The 23,636-nt window shown below is 41.8% G+C and overlaps 1 protein-coding gene across 3 annotated transcripts in view; it reads right to left on the bottom strand.

The window, feature by feature from the left end:
* MYOM1 (myomesin 1) overlaps nucleotides 1–23,636 on the bottom strand; it is a 123,163-nt gene that overhangs the window by 37,747 nt on the left and 61,780 nt on the right. For 2 of the 3 annotated variants that reach the window (XM_005224247.5, NM_001191466.2), the window contains 7 exon segments: nucleotides 22,909–23,092; nucleotides 22,049–22,223; nucleotides 18,063–18,184; nucleotides 13,995–14,191; nucleotides 13,161–13,287; nucleotides 9,311–9,495; nucleotides 4,831–4,945 (listed from right to left, as the gene is read on the bottom strand). In XM_005224247.5, coding sequence (XP_005224304.2) covers nucleotides 4,831–4,945; nucleotides 9,311–9,495; nucleotides 13,161–13,287; nucleotides 13,995–14,191; nucleotides 18,063–18,184; nucleotides 22,049–22,223; nucleotides 22,909–23,092 — 1,105 coding nt within the window. 3 annotated transcript variants of the gene reach the window in all.

Below are 23,636 nucleotides of genomic sequence, written 5' to 3' on the forward strand. Positions count from 1 at the left end.
CTGATGCGAAGAACTGACTCGTTGGAAAAGACCCTGATGCTGGGAAAGATTGAAGGCAGGAGGAGAAGGGGATGACAGAGGAAGAGATGGTAGGATGGACATGAATTTGAGCAAGTTCCGGGAGTTGGCGATGGACAGGGAAGCCTGGCGTGCTGCAGTCCATGGGTTCACAAAGAGCTGGACATGACTGAGTGACTGAACTGAACTGAACAGTCTAATGCACAATTCACAAGCCTGGTTTCATACTTGAATTACCCAAGGAGCTAAACAAACAAACAAAAACAAACCTATGCTCAGGCTCAGTCCAGCAGACTCTGTTTTAACTGGCCTGGACAATAGTCTAAAATAGAGTCAGTATTTTCAAAAAGTTCCTGGCCTGATTTTAATGTAATGTACTGTCAAGGTTGAAAATTACCTTCCTAATGGATGAAAGAGAACAGACAGTGAGCAAATGTAAGTGAAGTTTTCTTGAGCTAATCTTGAAGAGTCAGCCTGACTTCCTGCTTTAGAATCCTTCAAAACTCCACCTCAAGGCCACTGAGCATCCTCAGCCCTACCAGGTCCTTGACCTCATGGACTGTAGCCTACCAGGCTCCTCAGTCCATGGAATTTTTCAGGCAAGAGTACTGGAGTGGGTTGCCATTTCCTTCTCCAGGGGATCTTTCCAACCCAGGGATTGAACCCAGGTATCCCACATTGTGGGCAGATGCTTTACCGTCTGAGTCACAAGAGAAGCCCTACCAGGTTCTACGACCAGTCAATTTTCAGAAACTGGGATTGGTCAGTAGGTTGTCAAACCAATCCCTGCTCATTATTCCTTCTGGAGCTTCAGTCTTCTAGCCTGCCTTGCTCCTGGTGAGAAGTCCTGACTTCCAGTAACTCGGTTCCTGCTGGGGACTCTGCCTGTGTCTGGGTTCTCCTGCCTCTCACCTCAGTTCCCCTGCCTGCTGCAGGATTTCTGATAAGAACACAGGCAGCCGGTTCCACCCTCCGGATCACCTGCCACACCTTGGCAGGTCTCTCTCTTGTCTTCTGTCTGATCTAGCTCACCTTACCTCCACCTACAGCCCAGGCCTGACACAATCCACACAGATACTGTTTGAAAAAAGATCAAGTATCAAGACTAGAAGTGCGTCGTATGTACCAACAAATCTACTCTAAATATTTCCAGCTCATTCTTCTTATAGGCTCGTTCAGCTACCAGATTTCTCCGGGAAGGGCGGCACACTTTTGATCCTCATTACCAGCATGACCAGACAGCGGGACAGTGGCTGAGTTACATCTGCTGGCGCTTTCATCAACTTCAAAAGGAGACCAGTGACCCTACCAACCCCAGTGGATTAGGTTAACTTTTACCTGGAATTCAAATTACATTCAAGGTATCTTGTTAGATGCATTTGAGGTTTGCTGTTAAATGATAAGTTTTATTTTCTGTCTGAAATATTAATAACATGTTCCAAAAAGAGTTGTTCTTCTGAAATAGCAATCCAAGTCTCACATTCCAAGCCCTGAAACTGATAAGCGATCCTCATCCCCCATCCCAAGCCCCAAATATTTTAGCATAAAATAAATACCTGGTTAAAAATAAAATTTGGTATTTAATAAAGTTAGTAAACACAGACAACCATAGGCTATATAAAAGTTTTTTTTTTTTGTCGATCTTGTGTGCTTTTATTTATTCGGGGTTTTGTTGGAGTATAATTGCTTTACAATATTGTGTTAGTGGGAAGCTACTATCTGGCACAGGGAGCTCTTGGTGCTCTGTGATGACCTAGATGGGTAGGGTGGAGTGATATGGGAGGAAGGTCCAAGATCGAGGGGGTATATATGTATACATGTAGCTGATTTACTTCTTTGTATAGCAGAAACTAACACATCACTGTAAAGCAATTATACTCTACTAAAAAATGCATTTAAGTTTTTACAGGGATTTATGAAACCTTAACACCTTGTTTGTAGCCTGTTTAACTATGGGCAATATTTTGTGACCCTCTATCTAAGGTTCCGTCACGTGCTATAAACTGTTTTCCTCTAGATTGCAAGCTCAGTAGGCAGTGACAAGTCATTTTATTCTACTCACGTGGTGCCCACACAGCACCTGGCATGAAGCAGGTACGCAGAAAGCATATGAATGTGCCTGAACATTCATGCAGGAATGAATGTGCCCACTGCCTGTGAAACAAGGACCAGTGTCTCCTGGGTTCTGGGCTCCTGCATGGCGATGCTTCAGACTTCCCTGGTGGCTCAGTTGCTATAGAATCTGCCTGCAATGCAGGAGACCCAGGTTCGATCCCTGGGTTGGGAAGATCCCCTGAAGAAGGAAATGGCAATCCACTCCAGTATTCTTTCCTGGGAAATCCCAGGGACAGAGCTGCCTGGTGGGCTATGGTCCGTGGAGTTGCAAGAGTCGGACATGACTTAGCAACTAAACCACCACCGTGGAGATGCTTCAGGTCAGCATCTTGACTTGGTATCTCCCAGGAATCTTTCCTAGGTTGGAGCCGGTGGTTTGTGAGCAAGTTAATCTGGTGCTGTTCAGTCTGCAACTGTTGTTTGTAATTATATTCTGGGAATGAAATGGCCACAAAACAACTTTGGGGGCCTTATTCCACACCAGTGAAACAACACTCTCCCCTAGGAGCCCACCAGCAGACCTCTTTTTGAAGGCAAAGTTTCCATCATGGTGGCTTTGCCAATGTCCTGCCTGGCTACCTGCCATCCTGAGAGTTATTGATGAGAAAACAAGAAATCAATTTAAGCTTTTTTTCAGTCAATCCACTGCTTAACAGGTGCTTTTACTCATCAATGACTAGATGAAGAGTTTATTCGTATAGTAATCTAAATGTTCTTACACGAGTAGCCTTGCAGTTGGGCCCTTCGGCACGTCCACTCAGCACCTTGTATTTCTACACACTTGGTACCTGCCGGGTGTGATTTCTATAGAGATCTGTGTCCTCATGTCTTTGTGTGTTACCTTCTATCTGACACATGCGTTCCCAGCATTTTTCTGCTTTCTCATGACATTTTGCAAAGAGTACTTATATGAGGTATGGCACTCTCTCCCAACACACCTACTACACTTTGGTACAAGAAGGTCACTTCTGTCACACCCAGCTCTAGAGGGAAGTTACAAGAGTAGCTGAAAGTAGTTTATGAAGTAATAGGTTGAAAGGGGCAGGTACTTTCTCAAAGGGTGCATTTGACATTCTCTTTAAGCATCATGAAGTGAGAGCAGAATTTGCTATATTTACATTCTTTTCTTATCATAAAAACAAATATCACATTATATATCTGCTCTTTATTTCAATCTAGAAATAGGAAAGAGTTGAAGTGAGGGTGTTTGACTAGAATGAATATAAACTTAAAATAGGTGATTAATACTTTTTTTAATCTTCTCTCATTTCCAGTGCTTTCTTTCATGCAACTTTAATGAACTGACATATATAACTTTGAAAAGTGATAGAGACTAAATGACAAAATAAGTATTATATAATGATCTGGAGCTATTTGCCCAGTGAACACTGTAAACTTTGTTCTCGTAACAAAGGGAAAGACTGTCTTTCCTAGTCCAATCACGGCATCTGGAAACTGGGCCGTGAGGGCTGCCTCAGCTCTATAGATCATTCAGTCAGGACTGCTGTTAGCTTAACCCAGGGGTCAGCAAACTATGACTCGTGGGCTATATCTGGACCATTGCCTCTTTCTGTATGGCCTGAAAGCTAAGAATGGTTTTTACATTTTTAAATAGTTTTTTAAAAATCCAGAGAAGATTAATAGTTCAAGATGTGAAAATTAGTTACAATTCAAACTTCATAATGCATATAATTTATCATATTATATAATACATCTATCATGCACAATAAAGTTTTACTGATACAAAGCCACACTCATTTATGTATTGTCTGCAGCTGCTTTTGTGCCACAGCAGAGTTGAGGATAGTGACAGGCACCATATAACCATAGAGTTGAAAATATTTACTATCTGGCCCTTCACAGAGAAAATCTGCTAATTCCTGGTTTAACTTAGTAGCTACAATGATATAAACCCTACTTTTGTTTAAGGATCATGTTTGCTCCATGAGCTGTTCCAGCTTCTTCTGTGGTAGAAAAATATTCTTGTGGGAGTTAATGGACACTGTATAATAGAAATAATGTCCCAGGAATGTATACTTTAAACAGTTGGTCCAGAAAGCATAATTTGATCAAGAATTTCCGTGTTTTTAAGTATGAACCAAAGTAGTCCTAAAAGTGAAGTGAAAGTGTTAGTCGCTCAGTCGTGTCCAATTCTTTGCAACCCCATGGACTGTAGCCTGCCAGGGCTCTCTGCCTATGGAATTATCCAGGCAAGAATACTGGAGTGAGTAGCCATTCCCTTCTCCAGGGAATCTTCCAGACCCAGGGATCAAACCTGAGTCTCCCACATTGCAACCACTTCAAACCTGGCTCACCCCTGCCCTGAGGTCCTGTAATGGGGTAAATGATTGTCACGCCCGATGGTCATACTTGGGATTCCCTTGTGGCTCAGCTGGTAAAGGATCCACTGCAATGTGGGAGACCTGGGTTTGATCCCTTGGTTGGGAAGATCCCCTGGAGAAGGGAAAGGCTACCCACTCCAGTGTTCTGGCCCAGAGAATTCCATGGACTGTATAGTCCATGGGGTTGCCAAGCTGGACATGACTGACTTTCACTTTTCACTGTCATACTTATCAGTTGTTTGGATAGCATGCAGTGATGATTTTGAAAATGAGGAAAAACATAGAAGTAAGGCTGAACGTTACTTTGGTATCTTACACAGATGAGATAAACTTTAACGAAAAAGTAAAAGCCTACCTGGACGGGTTTCAGCTACAACAGGGCCAGCAAGGTCAGATGGCTTCCCGACACCCGCCTGGTTTATGGCTCGAACTCGGAACACGTAGCTCTCACCCTCCTTGAGGCCTTGCACCTGGAAGAAGCAGATATAGAAGTGATGGTCACTCTGTGTCATTTGAACAGAAGTGCTCTTCCCCTGTGGAGGTGATTCAGTTATACAGCACAGGATTTGGGTTCTAAACTTCATCCTGTCAGAGACTCAGTGTATGTCTTCAGCTAAGACTTTCTTCTTTCCCAACCATGTGCAAGTAGACATTTCCAAGATCCCTTGAAACTCAGATGTTCTTTCTTTTTTTAGATAATTTAACAGCCACCAGCATCAGAAATAGGAGACTGATACCCGTATGTTTTACAGGAGTTTACCACCTTATTCTTTGGTGAAATGACAAAGTGCTCACAAGAGCATATGAGCTGCCCTCTTTTCCTGGTCCTTTTGGAACATTCCAGAGAAATTTCAGATAAAAGTTCTGGCAGGAGAGGGGAATTACAAGCATGGATCTTAGATCATGTATCACTTTCCATTTGTCTAAAAACATGTTAAAGCATTAGAACAAAAACAAATAATATAGCTATTTCTCATTAAACAGACAAGCAACTAACATGGCTGCAAATTTCGGTAATTTGTGAAGAGTCAATGTATTCAAATTTCAGGTCCACACACTGTCATGCATCAGGAAGACGTTTGCTGAGGACCTATATTATAAGTGAACCACTGAGCTAGATTTACAAGAGCGTGAGGAAAGTAAAAAATAAATATTTATAATATGCTTTTATACGACAGTCCCACTTCATAATTTTCTGTGACTTTCTTTGGGTTCAGCACAGTCTCATAAATAAAAAATAGTATAAACATTATCGATATTTTACAAAAATTATCTTTTTTAAAACAGTTGACTTTTAAAACCTATATCGTACTTTAAGAAGGAATTTGTTATACACACAGGACACAGTTTTTCCCATAGTGTTGTGATGGAGATTAACACCCACAATGGGATTTAAATCACACAAAGCTAGAATATATTTACTCAGCTAAGCAAAGGGTTTGTGACCATGCATTTAGGTGAGCTATGTATTAAATTGTTGGGTTTTTAATCTAATGATTTAATTGTGTTGTGTTTATGATAACAGAATGCTACAGTTATGATAACAGAATGTTACTGTTACGATAGCTTTTACTGGAGCTAATGGATTTTTGAAATGATTTTAATCTGTGAATGAACTTGAATTTAGGCACAAGCTAAATGCATAAAGTTTGATGTATTTAAAGTCCATATTTAGAGATAATGCCAGGCAACTGTGGATCTACAAAAAGGAACAGAAACACTTCCTTGTTGTGATAAAAATAGACCAGTTGCCAGGTGCCTGCCACATCTGCACCTGCCGCTCAGGTAGTATGTGACCGTGAGTTAGATTTCGGCAACACGGCACGGGAAGGGAATCCACACATCCCGTGTCTAGTCACTGGGGTGGCAGGCACACCCCTGCACCCTTCCATGACTGCAGGGCAATGACTGCTGGGCTTAAAGCACTAGAGATGTGCCACATGCGCGCACATCACATCTATTTTTTCTTTTTCTTGGATTTGTTTTCCTCCTTAAAATTTCCAAAAGAACCGCATTCCCTTGTCTTCTTCATCCTTGTTCCCTTCTAATTATTCATTCCCTTCTCACCACACTGTAGCAGCAGATTGTAATTACCAATAAAAAAAGGAAGTGTGAGCTCAGCTGGTTAAATTTTTTGATGTAAAGCAATGCACATTTAACTCCTTCTAGGAACCCCTAGACATTCCGTGCTCACATGAACAGGGATGCTTCTGGAAGATACCAGCTAACCCACTAGGTTCTGTGCAATGGTGCTAAAATCTCCTATTCCTGGAGTTAACATATCTCCTTTCCTCACTTAAACTTGATAAAGTTTTTTAACGTGTACATTTTTTTCTCCATTTCAGGCTTGAAACTTTTCTGAATATGAACCACCTGGAAGAGGGACTCCACATCATCATGGGTGGGGGATTACGGGAACCTCAACTTTTCTTATGTCTTTACCATTTGAATTTATCATCATTAGCATCCAACCATTTTATAACCATAAGTGAAGTGAAGGTGCTCAGTCATGTCCGACTTTTTGCAACCCCATGGACTGTAGCCTACCAGGCTCCTCTGTCCATGGGATTTTCCAGGCAATAGTACTGGAGTGGATTGCCATTTCCTTCTCCAGAATTTTTATAACCATAAAAGTCAATATTCTATTTTCACTTTAAAAATTGAGGCCAAACTCTAGGGTCATTTCCTTACAGAGAGTCCACCTCCTGCTTTGTGAGGGGCACTCAACCTCAGTCTCTGTCTTCCCCCTAAATTTGCCTTTCTTCTGTTTCTTGTCTTTTTTTTTTTTTTTTTTAATGAGTAACATTAACCAGTTTTTGATCTGCTTAAACTCTCTTATTTCCACTTCCTGTCCATTATTTTCTAGGCTCCTGGCCCCCTTTGCTTGACTTCTCACCCTTGTTTGGATCCTGTCTGTGGGACTCTCAGGAGCTCTGTGCTGTGGCTGATGGAGGATTTGGAGGTCACGGGAGCTGTAAGCACACACCACCACCATCTAGGATGTGTCTGACCTGTTTTTCACTGGCTTTTGGGGTACATTTGCATCCAGAGGCCTCCTGATTCTCTGGAGCCAAACCGCATCCTAGCTCCAGAACTTCCTTGACCTTTTCTCCGCCCCAGGAAACGTGACCTTCCTTATCCCTCATGGTTTTGTAAGGGGCTGGCAAGCTTACTGCATGTGCTAAGCTGAGTTAATGGCACACTGGATGTAACAGTAAAGGGTCATCTCTCCTGGAGAGTATATTTATATTTCTATGAGGACTATCAATGCCTTAACCCCAGAGCACTCTCTGTGATACATGGTGTTGACTCTACTGGCAGGTTGACAAGAGAAGTCTCTTAAAGTAGGTATACTCTGAGAATCCTCCAAGGCCTACCTCTGGGCAGGGGCCTATTCCACCAGCAGATAAGGCTGCACACTGAATGCCCAGGCAGCATTCTATCCAACTGTGATCATACAGCCACACTTCATTCTGAGTAACAGGGATCGGAGTCACATTCCCTACAGTTTCCGAGGCTCTGCTGTGGACTTGGGGTGTCCATATGCCATGACTGACAACAGGGGAAAACATGTTTTTGAGGTTTCCATTTGGTACTAGTGAGAGGGTCAGTGGCTATAGCAGAACCGTCTCTGGTAGATGGGAGTTAGAAACTGGTTTGGTTAGAACACTCTAGAGGAAACTGGAAGGCAGTGACATGGATAAGGGTGAAGTCAAGGTCAAGAGTTGAGTCATTCTTCTGGCCTCTGAGAGCTCACCTGAGCACAGGTGTGAGAGGGCAGGTGAGGTGAGGCCATGCATGACTCAAGGGATTGGAGTTTAAGGCTCACAGGTGTGCTGTGGATGTTGCTAAGTCACTTCAGTCGTGTCCGACTGTGTGCGACCCCATAGGTGGCAGCCCACCAGGCTTCTCTGTCCCTGGGATTCTCCAGGCAAGAACACTGGAGTTGGGTGGCCATTTCCTTCTCCAATGCATGAAAGTGAAAAGTGAAGTGAAGTCGCTCAGTCGTGTCCGACCCTCAGCGACCCCATGAACTGCAGCCTTCCAGGCTCCTCCGTCCATGGGATTTTCCAGGCAAGAGTACTGGAGTGGGGTGCCATTGCCTTCTCTGTCACAGGTGTGAACTCTATGAAAATAACACCCTCAAATCAAAAACACCCTCAAAAGTATGTGAAGTAGGAATGAGAATGTCACCTTTTGGGGATGGTAAGTAATAACATCTTAAGACTGGAAATAGTGAAGATATGAGGTGGGTAAGTGGAGATGAAGAGGAAAACAAGAGAGAGGAGAAGTAATTTCTAAAGCCAGGCAAAGAGATTCAGGTCAAATTATAACCAAATTGTTTTAAGCATCAGAAACGTCCCCAAACCCTGCTGCTGCTGCTGCTAAGTCGATTCAGTCGTGTCTGATTCTGTGCGACCTCATAGACCGTAGCCCACCAGGCTTCCCCATCCCTGGGATTCTCCAGGCAAGAACACTGGAGTGGGGTGCCATTTCCCTCTCCAATGCATGAATGTGAAAAGTGAAAGTGAAGTCGCTCAGTCATGTCTGACTCTAGGGACCCCATGGACTGCAGCCTACCAGGATCCTCTATCCATGGGATTTTCCAGGCAAGAGTACTGGAGTGGGGTGCCATTGCCTTCTCCGCCCCAAACCCTACCCACTGCCAAATGGAAGCCTACCAGGAGCCCAACACATGACACCAACCAACACTGAGATGCTCTCTTTTATCTCCTTGACTTTAAAATTACCCTGTTAGAAGACCCCTTTTTCTTAAAAAAAAAAAAAAGAGAGAGAGAGAGGGAAACTTTCTCAAACTGTCAGCATCCTCTGACCTTCAGGTATGTGTGTTTCAGAGCCGCCTGATTGAGTCCTCGCCACCGGTCCTCTCTGGCACTGGCCTCCTTTATGTCCACAAAGTAGCCAGTGACTGGAGTCCGTCCTGAGTGGATGGGAGGCTTCCACTGCAGAACCAGGGAGGTTTTCCTGACTTGACTGTACTTGAGACTGTGCGGTGGTCCTGAAGAGTGAAAGAGAGACCCATGTGTAAAAATCATAATGGAGATAAGAAAACTCCAGTGTGTGTGAACCTAGCGCCACACTCACGGTCTTAAACTGAAACTTCTCTTGTAAAACCTACTATTTCTATGGAAACAGGTATCTTGCGGTCATTTTGTACCAAGTTTTCTTAATGGATCTGCATCAGCCTATTAGGACCCTTTATGGGCAGCAAGTGTGAGGCCAGTTCGAGGTGCCCTCCAGCGGCCGGATGAAGCGTTGCCCTCCAGCTGTCCTCAAGCCTGTGTTCCTCACCTTTTACCGGGACAGTTTAATTTGGTTGCAGATTCAGTTTCTGATTATTTTTGGCTGACAACCTGAAAATGCACCCCAATATCAATTACAATGAAGCAAGCAACTCTATCTGATGGCTTGTGAATATAGAAAAAGAAATACATGGGACATCCCTCGTGGTCCATTGGTTACGAATCAACCTGCTAATGCAGGGGACACAGGTTTGATTCCTGGTCCCGGAAGATCCCACGTGCCTCAGGACAACTAAGCCTGTGCATCACAACTACAGAGTCTGTGCTCGAGAACCTGGGAGCTGCAGCTGCTGAAGCCTGCACACCCCAGCCTGTACTCCACAAGAGAAGCCACCACAGTGAGAAGCCCACACACCACAACTAGAGACAGCCCTTACACACAGCAGTGAAGACCCAACACAGCCAAAAATAATAAATAAATCGTTTTTTCAAAAATAAAAACAAATATATTGCACAATAGCTCCCCACTGGAAGGATACCCATAAAGCATATATTTCATATAGGGGTAAAAACAAACTACGCTTGTGGTTACAAAGAACTTTCACCAAAACAAATACATTCAATCCCATGGGTCCTGAATCTGTGTTAAACCTTACTAGGCACTTCACATCCTTTCGTCTCATCCATTCCTAAGACAACTAACAGAAAGCTCGGGGAAGCCAAGGAACTTGATCAACCTGTTCTGGAAGGAAATCAAACATCCCCTGTGTGTGTTCTTTGCACTCTTGGGAGAGTCCCAGCTACTCAGTGATTACCTGAGTCTTCGCATGACTGTCAGCTGCTATGCAGGTGATACAGTTATTTGTTTTCCTTTTTTTTTTTTTTTTTTAAACAACAAGTGATTTCTAACCAACCAATCAAAATCACCTGAACTGACTCATGGTGGCTTGAGAGCCAACAACAAGTGCGAACGCCATCGTGCTATCCCTTGGGGTTTTGTTAGGGATTGCTCAATGTTGCCTGGGCCCTTGACCCAGTGGCTTAACAGTCACAATGAGTCACCCTTGTCTCCTGATGATGCCTGGTGTGGAAACAGGTTTGAACAATAACACCAGTACCTTACCCTGGCACGGCATGTTCTGTTATGCAGATAGCTTCCATGACCATTGTCCTGTGTCATCCTCAGGAGCCAGGGAGCCATCCTAACAGTAGCCCAAGCCCTGTTTTCCAGGCGAGGATCACTGCGCTGCTGCTTCCTAACCCCCACGTCTAAGAATTAGCAGACCCAGCTCTCAAACCTAACTGCCACTTGGTGCCTTTGTGACCCCCTGATTATCATTTTACCTGAATCTGTTTCTTCATCTGTAAAACAAAGGGATAACAAAACGTCCTAAATGCTCTCATCTGTCATCAGGCTTTCTTGATTCATGATTTGCCCAACACTTCTCAGTAAGTCAAGGGTGGATCTGGGAATAGACAGGTCTTGGGGATGGAGAACTGCCCCATTCACTTCTCCTCTGATTTGGGAGCACTCATCCTGCAACTTCTTTTGCTAACTACATCGCTTTCTGTCAGATCATTTTCCACAGGCCTGCTCAGAATTTGTTGGTCTCTAGTCATTCACATTTTAACTTTATTCAGGAATTGCAAGAATTTAAAAACAGACCTACTTTTGTGTAGGAGGCAGAAAGAACTTAAGAAATAGCACCAGCTTCAAGAAAGTGCTAGGAAAGGCAATGTGTTTACCGCTTGTATTTACTGAACCTGAGTGAACACTTGAACTTCTCTTGAGTTTCTCTTGTAATCTTTGTATTCACATTTGATAGAGATGTGATGCAGATGGATACTGGCTAAGTTAAGGCAAAAAGATGGTTCTCCGAGGGTGCTAAGGTTTCACCAGAGGAAGAGGGTGGCCCTGGGAGCAGACTGGGTCCAACCAGTGTGCCCAGGACTGCAGCCTACCAGGCTCCTCTGTCCATGGGATTTTCCAGGCAAGAGTACTGGAGTGGGTTGCCATTGCCTTCTCCAATACATTGCAATAGGCTGTCATATCTCTGTAGTCTCTCTGAAACTGCAAGCTTTCCATTTATCCTGGTTTTCCTGTTGAAATTAACTTGTTTTGGAAATCAGGTCATTTGCCTGCAGAGTTCCCTCAGTCTAGACTTGCTGCTAGCATCTTCATGGTGTAATTTAACACGTTCCTCTGTCTTTTGTATTTCCTGTAAACTGACAGTAAAATCTAGAAGCTTGACCAGAACAGCAGGTATTAAACAAGCTGAATATTGAACGCAAGGGAGAGCTTAGTCATTCTATGGCACTAAAGTATTTGGGTCTTTGAAGTTAGTGACATTGGAAGCAGAATAAAACCATCCACCAAATACATTGTTGCTAGTCTGACTCTGGGCTTTGCTAGTGGCTCAGTCGGTAAAGAATCCGCCTGCGATGCGGGAGATCTGGTTTGGATCCCTGGGCTGGGAAGATCCCCTGGAGGAAGGCATGGCAACCCACTCCAGTATTCTTGCCTGGAGAACCCCCATGGACAGAGGATCCTGATGGGCTGCAGTCCATGGGGTTGCAAAGAGTCAGGCATGACTGAGTGACTAAGCACAATCTGACTCTTAATGACTTGACAAATTAGTTAGTATCCAGTCTTTAGATTTGTTCACTGTTGTAGCTGTGTAAGAGTTAAAGGCATAGGTGAATGTTTCTGGCTTCTCCCTATTTTTTTCAACCAACCATCCTCTATGACAACCTCCAAAGTAGAGTATTTCCAGGATCTTTGTTGTGATGCAGAGATGGGGAAAAGTTGACATAGGGAGACAGGGCTGGGGAGGTAAGTAAAGGATATAAGAGGATCAAGGCAGGACTTAAGTCCTAGGCAGGCACATTGGGTCCTCCGTGTGTACAGTGAAGAGTTGGGAGCCAGGGAGGAGGAGAAAACAGGAAGGAGGCCATAGGGGCTGGGTCTGGGGAAGGGGATCGCCAGAGATTGATAAATGAGAGGCTCCAGAGCATTAAGAGAATGTGTGACAACTCAGGAGTGCAGGAAGACGCTTTAGAGAAATGTAGTGGGGATGTGTGAATTGAATGTCTTTCAGTGGCCTTTAAGAAGCAGAAGCAAAGATGGGTATTTCTGTTGAATAATCAAGTAGCATTCAACGTGTGTGCTTCTGTCCATCTTACTCCATACAGAGGCTGAGCTATGGGGACTCTAGGATTTATCTGGAATATAAGAAATTTATACTCAGTTTTATATTGGTTCCTATTAATAGATTTGTAAAAATATTTTACATGAACATGAGGGGCCGAGAGAACTTGTCTCCCTTAGAAGCTATGTAGCACTTAAATTTAGTTCCAAATTGTAGGATCCATTGGAAGAAGCTCTGAGCCTCAGTGCTGAGACACGGTCTCCCCGAGTTACCTGGAACAGCAATGGTCCATTCTTCACATTTGAAGCTGGGGCTTACTGCTGAGGGCGCCCCCAACCCAGCAATGTTTATGGCCGCCACTTGGAACTGATACACCATGTTCTCCTTCAGGTTGCTAATCTGCAACATGGACAGCATCACAGAGAGTGAAGGTTTCAGGTTTGTTTCAACATTGCATTTATTTAGAGTATGCGTTGGACATACTCTAGGATGATCCCCAGTGAGTCACACCCTTCTTGTAATCTCCTCATGAATGTAGGTGAAACCTGAGACTTGCTTCTGGGCAACAGAACAGGGCAGGGGTATTGGAATATCAGTCCTGTGATTGTGTTGCATCAAATGGCAAAGGAGGAGATACATTTCATATGTAATTAAGATTACTAATCAGTTGGTGTTGAGTTAATCAAAAGGGAGATAGATTATCCTATGATACTGCAATTTATATAAGAAATACATGTTTTTGTCTTTTGTCTCCATTCCTGGCACAGAGCTCCTAAAACACTTGGAATTTCCCAAGTGATGAGAGTGACAAACATCTTTTACTGTGTTAATGAGGTGACTTTCGAAAAGCATCTAAAGACAGGGCCTGACTGCCAAGGCCCCAAAATCATGTGCTTAGAGGGTGGGAACTTTCAGCCTCATCCCAGACCTCTGGACCTCTGGAGAGGGAAGATGGGCTGGAGATTAAGTTCATACACCAATGGTTTAACCGATCGAGTCTATGTAGTGAAGCCTCCATAAAATCTGCGTCTCTTATGCGTATCCTGCATTGGCAATTCTTTACCACTAGTACCACTTGGGAAGCCCACAGAAGGCCACACACTTACCTTATATGCCTCATCACTGATGGCTTTGATGTTGGCTTCTCTCCATCTTCCTGGTACCCCGTCGATTACTTCACGATAGTTCACATAATAGCCCGTAATTTCAGCCCCTCCAGTCTTATCTGGCTGCTTCCATCCAAGAACCATTGAGTCACGAAAACTTTCGAGACAAGTGATGTCACAGGGTGGAGATGGTGGTGCTGTTGTAACATGAAGAGCTTGTGAGTGGACAGAACTGCTTCTGTGATTCTACGCCCATCAAACTGTCTCACTGATGGCATCACTGATGCCGTGCGGGAGGGCACTAGTTCTTGAATGTAAAACTAAAACGTAATACCAGCGAGCAACTTGGTGTCCATTTGATGCTCAAGGAAGAAAACTGACACACAGTAAAACCTGCACCACAGTTATTATTCCAAAGATAAAAAACCTGCCCCCTTCATTCCCAAGGAGAAATAAGCTTTGAAACATTAACAGCAAAATGTTAGTGTTTCTAACAAGATCCTGAAAAAACTAACAATATTCTGAAGAATGATGCATTCCCCATATGAAGAAATATTTCCCCAAGATATATATATATATATATTTTAAATAATACTTTATATATTTTTACTGCTTAGTTTACATCTTGCCTTATGTATCTCAACTCTAAATTTTAGGACAGAGGTACATACTATCTCTTCATTCCTAAAACAATAGCATGAAAATGTAAGATATTTTCGTTTTTTTATGTAGCTTTGTTTTTATTTGCTCCCTGAGAAAAATGGCATATGTATATCAATTTCTGCCTTGATTCATTTATTAAGAATTTCCATATATTTCCAAACAGCTAGCATTTTACCTCTCAGACACATACATCTATGTGAGACCTTACAACTATATAAGTTCTGTCTATACACAGGAAAAATCATATTCTGAAGCTCAGCTAAATTCAGCATTAATTTTTTTTCTTAAACCAGGAACATTCTTCCATGTGATTCTTCTCTTAGACTCCATTATTTTAAACCTGATATTGGATTATTATTCATATGGCATGAAATACTACATAGCTATCACTATGTTTATTAGCGCTTAGTCAGGAAAATATTTGGATACTATTTTAAAAGTTTCCCTTCATTTATGTGGCTTTGCTGATAGAACTTTCTCTCAACTACTGAAAATACGGTTTTTCTGATAAAAAAGAGAGGGTGGTTGGTGAAAAGAAATCCACTCGATATGCAGTAGCATTAGAAAGAATTTTCTGAGTATTTATGTGGGTTACCAGAGATAGGAACCATCTCATTCTTATTCAAAAAGATTCTCAGAACAATAAAGATTAAAAAAAACAACAACAACACATTTTCCCTCTCTCCCTCCCATCACAAACCTCCTGCATTCACTGCATTTAAAAACTTTTTCTCTTTCTCTGTTTCAGAGTAGTGTTGAATATGAATTCTCAAATGAGTTCACCCCATCTCATCTTGAGTTAAAGGGGTAAATAAAGGTGTCAAAAAAGCAGAGGTTACAGAAGTTAGAGGTGAGGTAGGTATAGGGGATGGGTGAGAGGCATGCTACAATTTATCAGTATATACTAATTAATTCTTTTTTATTCAATAAGAGAAACATTGTCTCTTAGAATATATAAACCACAAGCACCAAATACCTTGATAAAAAAATCTGATTACTGATAATTAGTCTTTCTATTTTAATTCTGGTTAGGTAATTAATCTTACTGGTAAATAGTCTTAGTTCTGGGAATATGAATAATATATAATTGAATATAGTGATATGTGATTATAATACCATGTTAAACTTTTCATGACTACTCAAAGACATATCGTTACTTATGTTTATTTGAATTAAATGTGAAGGTAATTTGAAAACCTAAGGATAAATAACAGAAGTTAATAACTATGACCCTAATAAAATGTCAGTTCTTTGTGAAATATTTTTCCTATCCATTTACCAAAATGATATTCCGAAGGACCTCTTACAAGCTACGATTATCGAATTTTCCCTGCTCTCATCTCTAACTCTCAGCAAAATGAGGCCAAAGGTGTGTCTATTTGACAAGCTAGAAGGGACTCAATAACCAAATTCCTTTAAATATTTCTATTGTCATTAAGCACAATGAATTATGCGTCAAAGCCAAGTTCACAGAAAACTACTTCTATGGCTCATTAAACAAAGGTATTACAAATGGGTAACTGAAAACACATAAAATTAAGAATGAACACTGATGAAAGTGAACACAGATGGAAGAAGGTGATATGGACAATGAGCCGTGAGGACACTGATGTGAACAGATGAGACGCTCTTACTGTTTCAGCGCTCACCTAGGTCCTTCTTCTTTCTCAGAGGCTCAGACTTACTTTTCCCCTCAAGGGCTGCTTTCTTTGATGGCAGGGAAAGCGCTTCCTGAACTGTTTCACTTACTTTACTCACTTCTGTTTGGCCCAGGTTGTGAGCGCTATTGGGTAGTGAAGGTTTGTTAAGTTTGCTACCAAGCAAAGCATCTTTCTTAAAGGTTGGCCGGGAGGTGTCATGCATGCCTCCCCTGGAGTCTGTTAGTCCACCAGGTGTCTCATTCAGTTCAGGCCACACATCTGGAGACACTCCTCCCCCTACAATTGCCAGATAACAACAGAAACACTTTGAGCCAGGACGCAGTACAGATCGCGCTTAGAATAAAAGAGAAAAACATTAGCACCGCACACAGAACAAAAACAATCTTGGTTTAAGGGAAATCACCTGAATTTGCAAGAAATATGGAAAGCATACATTTCACATAACTAACACCAAGGAAACATTTCAACTTCTCCATATTTTGGGAAAAGAAGAAATGAGAACAAAAAACCAGAGACAGAACAAGAACCATTTGGATTTGCAGGACCCAAGTAAATATAAGAACAAGCACTTCTCAGACATTTCTTGAGATATAAGTTGCATTATTCAACAGAATGGGGGGTGGGGGGAGTGCACAAGAGACAAACAAAGATCTTGATTATGTAACAATTAGAGTTATGTACCTTATTGATATAGTAATGGTCTGTACCTCCCAATCTCAAAGAAACATGTTCACTATGTCCTTATAATACGAACATATTATAGGGAATGTTAAAAAGTAATACAGGGGAATTCCCTGGAGATCCAATGGTTAAAACTCTGTGCTTCCACTGCAGGGGGCACTGGTTCCAACCCTGGTTGGGGAATTAAGATCCCACATGCCTTGTGACAAAAAAAAAAAAAAGTAATACGAGATGCTAACTGAAGACAACTGGTATTAAATAATCTTTCTATTTACATATTTGCTGCTGCTGCTGCTAAGTCACTTCAGTCGTGTCCGAATCTGTGTGACCCCATAGACGGCAGCCCACCAGGCTGCCCCATCCCTGGGATTCTCCAGGCAAGAACACTGGAGTGGGTACTGTGATATAGTAGCAAAACATATCTGCTACTGTATCACAGATTTCATTTTTATTGCTTGAACTACCTGGGTTCCTTCCCCACCTTAAGATTGGGAGGCACATCATTATACATACATATAATTACTTTATTACTGGTTTTATTCTGTTGGTTACTTTGCCAGCAGAGATGAAACATATGATTAAGCAACCACACATGTCTTACACGAATTTTAGCAGAGTTTATAGAAGGCAGGTTAATGTGCTGTTACTGAAAACAAGCCAAGCTCTGCTGCAGATGGAATGGCTTTTAGGTATGAGATGATCTGGTTATGGGTGATACACCACCTCATGGGATTGGATGGCCCTCTGTATTCCCAGGAGGAGCACCAAGTTAAAATGGAGTTTCACACAATGGGAATGAATATCTGAGGACACTTGGGCTGATGAAGATGGAAAGGCTATACAGAAGCACAGAATCTGGATAAGTGATGGAGATCTGTAAAAGAACAGCTGTGGAAGATTAGAGGTCGCCTGGAGTCAGAGACAATGACCATCTGAGGATGGGATCATTGAGCCATCTTAGAAACTTGACACAGTCTCTGGAGGGGATGTTATCTTTCGTTGTAACTTAGAAAAAAATCATTCCCGCCCCCTCCACCCGTAAAGCTGTGCATGAAGAACTTACCAATAGCAGCTTTTACTTCAATTGCTTCTGAATTCTGTGAATATTCACTAAGTCCAGCTGCGTTAACTGCTCTGACCCGGAAAATATAACTCTGACCGGTCTTCAATCCATGACAAGTAAATCTGAAAGGGAAGAAAAATTTTTTAAAGTTTCCCAGGAGGAAAATTAGGGAACTAAACTAAATTCTGTTAGTTTAACAGAATGATCTGGCTTTATGAAAACCATTCATTTTTTCAAAAGGAAGAAAAGGATGTAGAGAGATCCAGGTAACATACGTACCTTAAACAAGAAGGCATCTCAGGCAATTTTCTAAACTCACTCTGTCAAACAGTGAGGAGTCCTGGTTTTCCCCTGAATAAACACCCTATCCTTTTTGAACCTGTGTGTACTTATCAGTAAAATGGAGATAATAATGCCTTCACACAATTCTTGTGTGAAGATTGACCATAAATTATATATAGTACAGGGGAAGGAATAAATTAGGGATTAATAGACACACTACTATATATAAAATAGATTAATATTAAGGTCCTACTGAATAGCGAAAGGAACTATATTGAATATCTTGTAACAACCTATAATGGAAAAGAATTTGAAAAGAATATCTATATCTATACATAAACTGAATGACTTTGCTATATACCTGAAATATTATAAATCAACTATACTTCAATAAAAAATTAAAAATAAATTTTAAAAAGTATAATAGTACCCATTATAGGCCCTGGATATAAGAAGCACTGACTAAATAATAGGTGGTATTAATAACATTATTAATGATTATTTCAGGGTTATATTTATAGTTCTAAAGCATTGGTTGCCCCTTGTCACAGAGGCCTACTCACTGCCTCCCTGCATGCCGTGGAAGGTAAAATTACTTGAAAAATTACACTAGAATCTGAAAATTAGGTGAAAAATTGACTTGAGAATTGTCATGTACATTTTAAGGTTCAGTAATGAGGTGTGAATCCATGGGCAGTTTCACACATAAAACAATCTCACTTTCTTAATAGTTATCAGGGCTATAAAAAAACCTGTTTCATGAATCACAGTAACATTCTAATCCATCCTAAGGACTGTAAGTAGAGGAAACTACAGCCTGCTGATGACCCTGCCACTATCAGCAAGTTGAAATATTTAATACAGGCAGCCATAGTGTAGGCCTGGAGAAGGCAATGGCAACCCACTCCAGTCCTCTTGCCTGGAGAATCCCAGGGACGGAGGAGCCTAGTGGGCTGCCGTCTATGGGGTCGCATAGAGTCGGACACGACTGAAGCGACTTAGCAGCAGCAGCATAGTGTAGGCCAGCTCAGTTCAGTAAACATTTACCAAGCACTTCAGTGTTCCAGACACTGAGCTAGGTTTTGAGGATGGGTAACAAATGGTGTCAGCCCTTGAGCAGCTCCCCTCCATTTGTGGAAAGGCAGTCAATGCCTACTTGCCATGAAAGTTTCTAAACAGTCCCTGGAAAATGCAGGAAACTCAGAGTAAACACAAAATGCACAAAGAGGTTAAATGAATCTCTTGCAAAACATACTGCCTTCTCCCCTTAACTGGTTTGTCTTCATTCTCTCATGTTCTGCAAAGGAATGACTTGACTTATGGGGATCCTTGGAATAGAATTGGCCACGCCAGAAGCTGCCTAACAAACCTGCTTGACAATGGGGTGGGGGGATTCTCCCCTGAGATTGATCCTAAAGCAAAGGAGGCTCGGAATTTGGGTGTAGGCCAGAATTCATCATCAGTTTACAAAGCTGGTTGGCAAAATATTCAAAAGCAAGGAGAAAAAAGAAAAACCCTCCTTACATTAGAACTAGATACAAGATCACTAAGTATTCTGAATGTCTTTATTTTGGTGTGTGTGTATTTCCTCAGCACTGAATTTACCTCTGATGTTCAAAATTCATACAATACCAATACTTTTTTCTGCTCATTTAAAATGCAGGCATAATTAATGACACTGGACAGCTACATGAACAAATATCAAACTGGACTATTTTCTGACATCATACACAAAAATAATCTCAAAATGGATTAGACTTAAATGCAAGACCTGAGACCATGAAAGTCCTATAAGAGAGCATAGGCCATGTACCTTTAGACCATGGTCTTACAACATTTTTTTGGATCTGTCTCCTCAGGCACGGAAAGCAAAAGGAAAAGTAAACAAACGGGACTACAGCAAATGAAAAAGCTTTTGCACAGCAAAGGAAACTATGAACAAAACGAAAAGGCCATTTACTGAATGGAAGGAGATACGAGCAAATGATACATCTGATAAGGGGTTAATATCCAAAATATACAAAGAACTCATAAAACTTAATATCAAACCCTCCCCAATCAACCCAATTAAAAAATGGGCAGAGGATCTGAATAGACATTTTCCCAGAGAAGACATACAGATGGCCAACAGGCACGTGAAAAGATGCTCAACATCAGTAACCATAAGGGAAATGCAAATCAGAACCACAGTGAGCTATCACCTCACACCTGTCAGGATGAATATTCTCAAAAAGACAAGAAACAAAAAGTTTTGTCAAGGATGTGGAGGAGAAGGAATGCTCACTGTTGGCGGGATGCAAATTGGTATATGTAAAAGAGTAGGGAGGTTCCTCAAAATATTAAAACCAGAACTACCATACCATCTAGCAGTTCCACTTCTGGGTGTTTTTCTGAAGAAAACAGAAACACTAATTTGAAAAGATACATGTGTCCCTATGTTCAACTGCAGCATTATTGACAGTAGCCAAGATATAAAAGCAACCTAAGTTTTCACTGATAATGAATAGATAAAGAACATGTGGCATATACATACAATGGAATATTACTCAACCATAGAAAGGAATGGAGGCTTGTCATTTACAGCACGGATGAACCTAAAAGGGATTATGCTAAGTGAAATAAGTCAAATAGAGAAAGACAAATACTGTATGACTTCATTTCACTTCTATGTGGAATCTAAAAAACAAAACATGAACAAACAGAACAAAACAGAAACAGACTCTTAGATACAGAGATACAGAGATACTCTTAGATACAGGTGGTTGCCAGAGGGGAACAGGGTTGCAGGTTGATGAAATAGGTGAAGAGGATTAGGAGGTACAAACTTCCAGTTAAAAAACAAGTCATGGGGATGATATGTATAGCCTGGGGAATATAGTCAATAATACTGCAATAGCTTTGCAGTGGTGGCAGTGGGTACTCAGACTTACTGTGGAGATCATTTGTTAATGGATAGAAATACTGAATCACTATATTGTGCACCTGGAACTAACACAGTGTTGTAGATTACTTATACTTGAATTAAAAAAAAATAAAACAAAATGTCTGGATAATTTTTGTTTACTAGAGCCTAGATTCCTTGGAATCTAGTATCACATTGGATATTAAAAGTGAACAAAATGTTTCAAAGGATACACAGTCTTAAGTGCGAGAATCAGAAAAGAGCTATGAAATGACTTCTTATCATAGCTGCCATTGTGGGTTTCTAAATGTTTAATGTCACTAGTCGGAGAAGGCAATGGCACCCCACTCCAGTACTCTTGCCTGGAAAATCCCATGGACGGAGGAGCCTGGTAGGCTGCAGTTCATGGGGTCGCTAAGAGTCGGACACGACTGAGCAACTTCACTTTCACTTTTCACTTTCATGCATTGGAGAAGGAAATGGCAACCCACTCCAGTGTTCTTGCCTGGAGAATCCCAGGGACGGGGGAGCCTGGTGAGCTGCCGTCTATGGGGTCGCACAGAGTCGGACACGACTGAAGCGACTTAGCAGCAGCAATGTCACTAGTAATCCTTTCTTCAAATGTATGGCCATAGACACATTCAATTTTGAATTCTTTTGGACACTCAGAGCATAATGTTTTCAATAATCTCCCTGCGTTGGATGTTTGTGCTGCTGTTTGGGTCCATGGCTGTGTTTCTTTTCTGCAGCCCCTGTGACTCCAGCGTCAGAACCCCAGTCCCACCTGACATAATGTGGTTACCTCGTGCCCTTCACAGGGTTGTTGTTGCAAGGCTCCCACTTGCCAGAGCCAACAATGCTTGACTCTATGTAGTACCCGACCAGCTCTTTAGCATCTTTGGGTTCCTCCCATGTAACGACCACTGATGTGTCTGTGTTTCTGCTTGGGATGATATTGCTTGGAGGCTTGGGGATGTCTGAGAAAAGAAGAAAATAATGGTCAAGTTCAAGGTGGCTTTAAAACTTCATTCTTATCACATATGCAGAAACATGAACATGCATATATAAATATACTAGTAACCACGTCAGTCACACAGTTCTCTATATTTGTTAGAGCAGAAAATGTTTTAAATATGCTAGTTTGGGAGCATAATGAAAAACTAAACATTGATGAACATACCAATTCCCTCCAGGAAAAAAGTACACTAGCAATACTGTTGAAACTCCTGGAGAAATGTACTTTCATAATCATTCATAATTATAAAGTTTTTTTGGAGGGGGAGGGTGCTTCCCTGGTAGCTCAGATGGTAAAGAATCTGCTTCAATGCAGGAGACCTGGGTTTGATCCCTCGGTCAGGAAGATCCCCTGGAGAAGAAAATGGTAACCCACTCCAGTATTCTTGCCTGGAGAATTCCATGGACAGAGGAAGTCCACGGGATCGCAAAGAGTCGGACATGACTGAGCAACTAACACACCATACATGAAGTTCTTTTTAACATATCAGGCAAGCACAGTCATCAATTAAATTTATAATATGAAAAAAGCTGTCACCATTTTTACTTTTGAACATATATGTATTTCAGTACAATTCTTGCTTTTGAATTTTCTCTCGAATTGAAGTTAAATAAGTTTACAGCAGCTCAAGCAAACTCTACACTTACCAAGCTTGTCGCCAACCACGGTCACTTCCGTTGCCTCTGACGGCTCACCAACTCCTGCCGAATTGGAACAGCGGACTCGGAAACGGTAGGATTTCCCCTCAGCCAAGTCGAACAGAGCGAAGCGGGGAGATTTCACAGGGAGCTCTGTGTTCACCCGCTGCCAGTTTTCTGTTCCCGCTTCACACTGCAGCCAGAACGGTGAGGTCATTGAAGGCACAGAAAGAATAAACTGAAGAACTCTAAGCCAGGCACCTCGAAGTTCATTTATCTGCCAACAAACTACTACCTGTCATGCAAGTTGGTCTGGAAAAGAGATTTGGAGGAAGTGGGGGATGAAACATCTCAAGTCCACAGGATTACCTCAATCAAATACAGCTGTATTGTTGGACAAATATGATGCCTTGCTATTTCACTTCTTTTCTTAACTAAATGAGGCCATTGGTCTACTTACAAAAGTCCTTAATTCATTTAGATGATAGTTTGGGGTCAGATGGGCTTTCCAGTTGGTACGGTGGTAAAGAATCTGCCTGCCAATGCAGTAGATGCGGGTTTGATCCCTGGGTTGGGAAGATGCCCTGAAATAGGAAATGGCAACCCACTCCAGTATTGTTGCTGGAAAATTCCATGGACAGAGGAGCCTGGAGGGCTACAGTCCATGGGGTTGCAAAGAGTCAGACACAATTAAGCACAACAGGACACACAAATTGGGGTCAGATGCTTTTTTAGGG

This window comes from Bos taurus, chromosome 24, assembly GCF_002263795.3.
Source record: "Bos taurus isolate L1 Dominette 01449 registration number 42190680 breed Hereford chromosome 24, ARS-UCD2.0, whole genome shotgun sequence".
In the NCBI taxonomy this organism is placed as follows: Eukaryota; Metazoa; Chordata; class Mammalia; order Artiodactyla; family Bovidae; genus Bos; species Bos taurus.